The following is a 9,525-nucleotide window of genomic DNA, read 5'->3' on the forward strand; positions in this document are numbered from 1 at the left end:
CTTCACCACAAGGTCTCTCCTCAAGGCTGCCTTGCCGTCCTCCATCTCCCAACCTAAACCCTGGAAATCCTTTGCTAAACGCGAAGTTACTATCTGATGTTCAAGGATATTTTAGTAAAAATAAGGAGGTTCACTTAGCTTTTCTAGTATTTTAAAAAGTAGATTAGAGGTGTATTAAGCAGGTGAGGTCCAAATAGCAAATTTGGATGTCCAACTAGAACCTCCAAAAAAAAAAAGGTAAAATACAAAAAAAATTATGTATAGCTTTTCACGGTATCGCTGATTATTTTACATTTTTTGTTTTGGTTAAAAGGCCAAAATGGAAAGAATCGCGGATCATTCATTATTATTTAAACCTGAAGCTTTGTGCATCCCCAAATCCAATCCAAACCTTTCGTTTTCAGGAAAGAAGAAAAAAAAAAAAAGGAGGTTGGAGATACTAAAGTCAGATCATTAAAGCACATGTACATGAGCAATCAGATCGATACCCCATTTTCAGGTAAGTAACAGGCCTTTTCTTCGTCAGGCTCCAATTCTGAGATTTCGGATTTTGAGCCTTCCTTTATATACGTACTATTTGTACTAAATCTAATTTTGTACAACGTGAGGTGCATGCAAAGATGGCAGAGCTTTCCAAATTTGCTGAAGAGATTATGGTGGAAATCATGTCAAGGTTGCCTCCCAAATCTCTGATGCGGTTCAAGTGTGTCCGTAGGTCATGGAATGCTTTGATCAATAATCCCAACTTTGCAGCCAAACACCTTGCTTCTTCGAAGCGCACCCTGCTGTCATCATCCTCCACCACCATCATTTTTAGGCATTTTCTCATTGCAGACCTCAACCCTGACGAGATGGAAATGATACTGTCATTGTACAATTTTTGCAACGATTTTGATGGTTGCTTTCTTGAAGATATCCATTTTCCGCATTCCATGGGTTTAGAGTGTAGGCGGAAATTTCACGAGCCGGGGTCTACTTTTGGAATTTCATGTTATTGTGATGGGATTATATGTCTAGCTGACTATGGACAGAAACCGAACATAGTCTTATGCAACCCAGCAATCAAGGAATTCAAGCTTCTTTCCGAGTCGCAGCTTGCCCTCTCTTCCCCGACATTCCGGAAAACAGCTGCCGTGGGTTTTGGTTGTGATCTGATGTTGAAAAATTATAAAGTTGTCAGACTTATAAATAGTGGATGGCGGTATCGTGATGATCAAGATACGGTTATTCCTCATCTTTATGCAGAAGTGTACAACCTTCGCACAGATTCTTGGAAAGAAATCAAGATTGATGGTTTATTAAAGGAAAATAAAATCGTTGTGCCTGATTCGAATGCTCAAACCAAGGGACTATGCTCCAAGGGAATTCTTTACTGGTGTGCAATGGAAGAAGAAAAGGTTTTAGAAGTTACCTGTGATGGTGATGATGAGCAAAAAGAAATTGATATGCATGCATGCATCATTTCGTTCAACGTAGGTGATGAATCATTTCATGTTATAAATATTGGCTCATATGATGATCATTGTTGTTTAATAGATGGTGTACTTGGATTGTGGAAAGAATCCATTGCTCTCTGTGTTCGTGGCTGGACTACCCTAGACATATGGGTGATGGATGACTTTGGTGGTGGTAAGGGTTCTTGGACAAAATACTTGGCGATCGAGCCGGTAGTAAAGATTACATCTCAATTTGCATTATTTGGAAAAAGCGATGAGCAGTTTGTCTTGGTTGCCTGTGATGATTCTGTTGTAATATTCTATGACATTTGTACCAACAAGTTTAACTATCTTCCTCTGAATGGCGTACTTCTGCATCATACTCAAGTTGTTGAATATGCGAGTAGTATAGTTTCAGTCAAAGAATGCAATAAGCTTGATATGGAAGCATAATGGGCATTATGACACAATGGACTAGTCTTCTTCCAACAGTTGATAGACATGCTTGATGTTTCTGTTTAGTTATCCATCTGTTGGATTCTTAATTAGTGTATTTTTGTTTTTGCTGTATTTTCCATCTAGTTTATTTGAATTTCATTTTCTAGTACTAGTCCTTTACTGGGTGCCGTCTGCCGATTGATATTGTAGAATAATTTTCTTCTACCCTTCTTTTCTAAGGAACATATATAATTTGATAACTTGGCTTTTGACTCTATCTCTTGTGAAGAAGCGTAATGCAGTATAAGACTTGTATAAAAATAATTTTTTTTTTTTTAAGTTATGGTTTTTCACAAAAAATGTTTTATTGTTTTTTGTGACTAATTATCCTCTAGCACATGCTTGGAGCAAATTATCAATGAGAGAGCATTCAGTGCACCGATATACACTTGCAACAACAAAAATAGACGACTAGATAACATCAACTACATTTTTTTGTTATTAAAAAAAATGTTGTCTCTAAATATCAACAGCTGAGATATGTTAGATTTGATGCTTCATTTACACTGCTGGTGCATAAAATAATTTTCCATTAATAATCTCATATATGGAAGTTTCTCTTATCTTTGTTGTGTACGGCAAATTTCGATGATTAAAATTAACTAACTATTGGATTTGCGGACTTTATGGTATTAACTAATTATTTAAGTTGACTAATAGTTATAACAGAAAACGTCATCAACTCATCATATCATTTGCTAAATAAATTCGGTGAAATACAATGTAAGCATTCTTGAATTTAAATTCTTATCACAATTGGATACATCCAGACGAAGCTCGCTACGGGTCGACGTGGTACGTAGGATCAGGAAGCTGATGAAGCCCTTCCAGGCAAAATTCGGTTGACCCCAGATCAACCCGCACATCACCGTTGTAGGAATGTAGGGTCCGTTCTTTAGAAGCATGACGACGCAAACAAACTGTTCATAAGTGTTTATGAGGATATCGAGCCATACCTTTGTGAAGTTGATCAGGTGTCTACTCACAAATTCTATTACCATCCTGTTTCTCTTTTCTTTCATCCAAGCGGTGGGGATTTTTTCTCGCAATTTGTTGTTCATGAAATGTTTCTCTTTTCAGATTCATAAAAATAGTATAAGGCTCTTTGACTCACCTGTGTCTTAATTTTTATGAATCTTTTCTCACCTTGAGTAATATAGTGGGTTGATAATATGTCAACAAATGGTTATCAATTGATTTTCTCAGTAGATTGGACACTTTGGTGGTCATCTAGGTCGTTGTAATCGTAAGTCTGTACATTGCTTATTCACTGTTTCTTTAATGATCACTTAAACTCACGGAATAAGAAACGTACGAACTTACGGTTACAGCAACTTGGATGATACCAAAGTGTCTTGCAGCTCACATGGCACACATGCTGCACATGCCTTCTTATTGGCAGTCTCAAGTTTACCATTGTTTGAGCCCAAAAGTAATTTTGGCAAAATCCTCTAGTGGGTTCGAGCCAGCGGGCCGATACCTGCGGCCCAAAAATAAAACTACTCGGGTTTGGGTTATAGCTTCGCCCATTCCGTGTTTCATAAGGAGACGCAACCTTATGGAAATCGAGTAGTAGAGGTTAAACAGGAAACTTCAATTAAGAATCCTTCTAAGACAAGGAGCAGTCGAAAACCCTAGGGCATAAATACAGGGTGAAGCGGCGAAATCGATGACCTCTCTCTAATCAATAAATCCCAGCGATTACAAAGCCTCCCCGGAGCAAACCCTCAACCTTGTTGAAACCCGGTGACCGCCCGCCAGTCCTAGTCTCCTCGCGAGCCGACTGTCAGCCTCACCAGATCAACCCGGTGACCGTACTTCCAGTCCCAGTCTCCTCGCGAGCCGACTGCCAGTACTACTGCCACCGATACACCTAGTGAAGCAAGGGTAACGCCCTCACACCGAGCGAAGCTAAAGTCACGCTTTAGCAAAACCCGTGCTTTCTCAGAACTTCCCAGTGATTGCTCTGCTCAACCTACAACGTTGAGTATCGATCTTGGTGACCAAAGAGATCACAACCAAAGTCCTTATCCGTAAGGCAAAAGTCCTTTCCCAAAAGGCAAGAAAAGAACCCTGTGACGAGGTTGGTGCTCTCCTCGTCCACAGCGCTTGAAGAAGAAGTCAGGTCAAGGGACTACCCCAACGACTGCACCCCGCGATGCTGGCACGCCTGCGCAACCACACGCTCAAAAGAGACTGTTTGCACACCAGCTGGTTTTGGAGCCAAACATTTTGGCACGCCCAGTGGGACCTAACTAGTGTTTCTTTGTGAACGCAACCATTGGGAAGTCTAGCGATAATCCTTATCAAAAAGGTTACGCTAACTGCTCAAAACATAAGACCTCCAGTTACAGACCGCATTCTCGCGCGGACTGTCGTGGTCTTTCTGAAGAACAAGTGACGCAACGATTCTCTCATCAGCCTCAATCACCCGGTATGTCAACTGCACAAGATGAGAATCGCTCGACCGCTACTGAGGGTCAGAGCGTCAATGTCAATCAGGCCAGCGAGCCTGTTATCCCCGCCACTGTCGACACTGCAGTGGAAAGTGGAGAAGAATAGGCTTTTGTTTCGAAGCCTATCCCGGAGGGAGTGACCGCTGAGGTCAACTTCGCGATCATCATGGAGAATGTCGAGAACCATCGCAAGAAGATGGACGCTGATTTTGCCAGAGAAACCGCAAAATCGGAAAAGCTTCTCCGCGAGCTCGAGCAGCGGATGACTCTACATACGGAGAGTACTCGGCAGCAGATCGCACAATCAGAGAGTGCGGTGAAGGTACATGCTGCAGGTATCGTTAGAGGGCAGGATCAGCGTCATAAGGCAATTTTGGACGCTATAGCGGATCACACCAAGCAGACCGCGTCGAATATAGCAGATCTTCACAAGGACGGTGCCAACCTGGTAACTGAGGTGGCTATGCAGAGAGCCGAATTGAACCAGGCGAGAGATGTACTGAACAAAGCCTTAGGGGATCCTAACGCTATCCTTGGCTCCCTCGGCCAACCATCCGGTTCAGGCAAGTACGTGCAGCCAAATCAGCGCGAGAAGACTAACCAAAATGCTGTTTCTTCCTCAGCTATTGTTGCTACTGCTCCATCGAAGAACAAAGAACAAGCCTTGGTTATTAGTGGCAGCAAAGAAAAGACCGCTTCATCAAACGGACATACCACCAAGAAATACCAAGTCTCGAAGGGCGCAGGAACTGCGTCGGAACCTGTGACTTTCGTCCAGTACAACAGCGACGGGGCAGAGATGGTATACCAAGAGCTGCCAGGGAGTTATTATGCGCTCGACCAAACTGGCGCCCCGATCAAGATAACGGCTCTGTCGAAGGAAGAGGTTACGCCTGCGGTAACTCTCCAGCAACAAGCTGCTACTCGCATTGTGCATGTCGGGGAGGGATCATCAATGGTGAACCAGGCAGCCGCTGTGTAAGCTACTCACCGAGCTGCGGTGGCTCCTCCTCCGCCTCTGGGCCCAGATTATGTGAGACGTGATGAGGTAGAGGAGATGATCAGATTGGCAAACCCTAGAGCCCAGCCCGATGGGGTTTATGAGGGACCTTTCCCGCCACACATCATGCTCGCACCTTTCCCCCGAGGTTATAAGAACATTATTTTCTCTACTTTTTCAGGGGAAGACACTGAAGATGCGGCAACACATCTGGCTAGGTTTAGGGTACATTGTGGCCAATACCAGAATGATGATGTCCTCAAGTGCAGGATCTTTGGCACTTCGCTGTCGGGCGCTGCCTTCAGATGGTTTTCTAAACTCAGACCAGGGACAGTGGCGGATTGGCCGGCTATGGAACTACTTTTCCGTGAGACATTTGGAACTATTGAACCTGAAGTAGACCTAGCCTCTCTCACTCAGAAGGCCCAACAGCCTACAGAATCGGCAGTCGCTTACCTCCAGCGCTTTCAAATCCAGAAACCCAAGTTGAATGTCATCCTGCCCGAAAATGAGTTAGTCAAGTTGGCGGTCAAAGGTTTAGAGCCCCGACAACGAAAGAAGCAACACGGCAGCATGATTCAGTCGATGGGGGAGCTCATCACAGAGGTGGGCAGTTTCGAGCATCTCCTCAGAGAAACAGATGCGAGGAAGAATGCTTCCAGAGGGACGTACGTGCCAGGTAAACACCGTACTGTAGCGGCCCTGAGCTACCAGCCGGCCACTTACGACCCTTATTACCATCACAACACTGGAGAAGCGGTCTAGAACGACGAAGATGACGAGGATAATGGTATAGCAGCTTAAGAGCTAACCGGGAAGAAGAACCCGTCTTTGAAGCAGTTGAAGGTTTCCAAGGAGCCTGTTAAGCTCAAATCAATGGCCTTCACCAAACCAGAGTTCGCGACATATACTTATGATGCCAATAAAGCTCACGAGATCCTCGACGAGATGATCGCTGTGAAGATGGTGAAGACTGATTTTGGGCCTTTTTCGCGACCAGAGCAGTTGAAAGGAAAGAAGTACTGCAAGTTCCATAATCTGTGGAACCACAATACTGCGGACTGTGTAAAGCTCAAAGACCAGATTCAGGTATGGCTTAATAACGGTAGTTTGCAGGTAGAGGCTCCAGTCACAGCGGGGGCACTAGTTGACGTGGATCCCTTCCCTGACACCGGGATCAATATAGTCAATGTGGATTGGAACAAACAGCAGCGACGGAAACCAACTCTGGATCTGGTTCCGAGCAAGCAGAGTGATAGGTCCATCGCGGATGAAGCGCCAGCCAAGGGTAGAATTGAGTCAACCAACCAGGCCTCACTCGTGATCCTGTGCTCACGATGTAAAGAGGAATGCGGTATCCAAATACGGCACGAGGAAGTCGAGCAGACATTTCACTTTGGTTCCCTACCACCAATCAAGTGGGCCTCGTCGTCGCTGAACTATCAGCCTTCCAGTCCAAGAGAACGGGAGAAGACGGCATCACCACCATCCCCCAGAGATTCCAACTTATTCATGAAGCTAAAAGCAGCCGCAGGAGATCCGAAACAAGAAAAGACCAGGAGCGACTGCAAAGATATTATGACCAAGCCCTATATACCACCTGCTTCAGCTAACCCTATCAAGGAGGGCAGATGGTACACCAGGGAAAAGGGCAAGGCAGTGGAGATTAGCTCGTCCAGGAAAAGGAAGTTGCAGCGCAGGTTTGGCGAAGCCAAGCGCGCTCTAGAGGCCTTAGATCAGGGCCTAATCAAACCTTCCCAACTGGTCAAGTCGCCCGAACAATACCAGAAAGAGATGGAAGCGCTGGCCGCTAAACCATTGAGACCTCCCCGTGGTTTTAACAAACAAACAGATTCACTAACAGGGGCTTCAAAGCCCAGTGTGTTTTGCAGGATTACTAAGGAGCGCTCACCACCTCTTGCTCGAATGGAGAACTCGCCAACTCGGCGTCCGCATGTCAGGCGCAGGCTTTTCCATGAAGCGCCGGTGGTCAAGGCTTCAGTCTTTGATAGGCTGGGGGGCAAGGACAGGGTTAGTGACACCTTGCAGTGGCGACCCAAGAAAATCCAAAGGGTGGTCATCGCTGCCTCAAAGGAGCGTATGGAACGGGAAAACCCAAAGCCGGTTGTTGTGGAGCAGGAACTTGCGTCACAAGAGCTTGAACATTGCGAGGTAAAAGGCCTCACAGAAGGATCGTTGGTAGATCGTTTGGCTAAGCAATTCCAAACTGATATCCCAGTCGAGGAACCCAAGCACGAGTTGGACGATAACATGGAGGGGACTGAGACAGCTGACGTTTCTTGCAACATGGTTTATGTACTCCCCGCAAGATATGCATTGCCAGTCGCTGCTCAAGATTGCGTGGGGGCAGAAGAAGAGAGTGTACAACCATTGCAGGTCACTTCAGCAGCCGCGACACTTGTAGAAGACAGGATCTCGCAGGAACCAGAAGAGGTTCCAAACAAGGGGTCACTCATGAACTTCTCCAGGCCAACACCAGCTATGGTCCAGCACATGCGACCGCTATACATTACGGCAGACATTGGCGGTATCAAAGTTAGCAAAATCATGATTGACACCGGAGCAGCCGTTAATGTCGTCACTACTAGGACCATGCACTTGCTTGGGATCAAGCGGGAGAAAATCCAGTCCACGTCTCTTGCACTCAAAAATTTCGCTGGAACTGTGACAAAAACCTTAGGGTTATTGTTCTTGCATATTAAGGTCGGACCAGCAGAGGGGGTTTATGCCTTCTTCGTGACGGATTGCTATGCGGCCTACAGTGCCATTTTGGGCAGAGACTGGATCCACAGGAGTTACTGTGTACCCTCGACACTTTATCAAGAGCTTGTTATGTGGAATAGGGAAACAGATACGACGGAGGTGGTCAAAGCAGATCCCCGTCCATTCCCGGTCTCCGCAAATTATGGAGATGCCAGATACTATTTGGAGCCTATCATTCCATTGCAGGTTAGTGGCATCGATGGTAAGGGCCGCCCCACAGGGGTGACGGCCTCTAAACTGGTACAGTGGGGGCTCAAGCTCGCAAAAGAAGGCTTGGAAAGGCCTGGCCACGCTGTGCCCAAACCTTTAACCGATTAATGGATTACGACCTCTCGGAGGAGGGGATAGAGGCCTTCCACTCAATACATGAACGGCTGTCATCATACGTGGTGGAAAAAGAGGCTTATGATCGCATCGCGACCTTAGAGGTCGTTAATGAAGAACTTTCTGACCCGGAGGACGAGGATGAAGTCAGCATTCAACTCGCCCCGGCAGCGCTGGACGATACGCCTCCTAAAGTTAGCGACCCTACTGAGAAGGTCAATCTGGGCACAGTGGACGAGCCTATGGAGGTATCTATCAGCGCTTACCTAGAGCCTAGCGAGAAACAGAGGCTCACTGAATTACTATTAGAGTTTAAAGATTGCTTCGCGGAGAAATATGAAGACATGCCCGGCCTGTCACCAGATTTGGTGTGTCATCAACTACCAACTCTTCCTGACAAGAGGCCCGTCAAGCAGGAACCTCGACGAATGAATTCGGAGACCCAGATTCTCGTAAAGGAGGAGGTAGAAAAAATGCACAAATCGGGCATTATAAGGGTCGCCAAGTATAATCAGTGGCTGTCTAATATAGTGCATGTCCGGAAGAAGAAGGGCAAGATGAGAGTCTGCGTTGATTATAGAGACTTGAATCTTGCTACACCTAAGGATGTTTACCCCATGCCGGTCGCGGATATGTTGGTAGATGTTGTGGCAAGACATGAGTTGTTGTCCTTCATGGACGGTACTGCAGGATACCACCAGATTCCGGTCGCTGAAGAAGACAGACACAAGACCGCTTTCCGTTGCCCTGGCTTCGCGGGAGTTTTTGAATATGTGGTCATGCCGTTTGGCCTGAAGAATGTTGGCGTGACGTATCAGAGAGCCATGAACTTGATCTTCCACGACATACTGGGAAAGGTTTTAGAGGTGTACATCGATGACGTAGTCATCAAGTCTCAGAAGAAGGGGGACCATATCGCGGATCTCAGGAAAGTATGTGAGCGCATGCGAAGACATAGACTCAAGATGAACCCGGCCAAATGCGTGTTTGGGGTCCAGGCGGGAGACTTTCTGGGGTTTATAGTTCA

At 45.9% G+C, this 9,525-nt stretch overlaps 1 protein-coding gene across 1 annotated transcript; it reads left to right on the forward strand.

The window, feature by feature from the left end:
* Positions 1 to 373: 373 nt before the first annotated feature.
* Positions 374 to 1,889, forward strand: LOC112193991 (F-box/kelch-repeat protein At3g23880). The gene is made up of 2 exons (XM_040516910.1): positions 374 to 499; positions 609 to 1,889. Exon 2 carries the CDS (start codon positions 621 to 623, stop codon positions 1,887 to 1,889), a length of 1,269 nt encoding a protein of 422 aa, XP_040372844.1. The 5' UTR covers positions 374 to 499; positions 609 to 620.
* Positions 1,890 to 9,525: the final 7,636 nt, after the last annotated feature.

This window comes from Rosa chinensis, chromosome 3, assembly GCF_002994745.2.
Source record: "Rosa chinensis cultivar Old Blush chromosome 3, RchiOBHm-V2, whole genome shotgun sequence".
Classification (NCBI taxonomy): Eukaryota; Viridiplantae; Streptophyta; class Magnoliopsida; order Rosales; family Rosaceae; genus Rosa; species Rosa chinensis.

What these genes read in the sequence shown, in the direction of transcription:
- LOC112193991 (XM_040516910.1), top strand. Translation starts at nt 621, where the DNA reads ATGGCAGAGCTTTCCAAATTTGCTGAAGAGATTATGGTGGAAATCATG.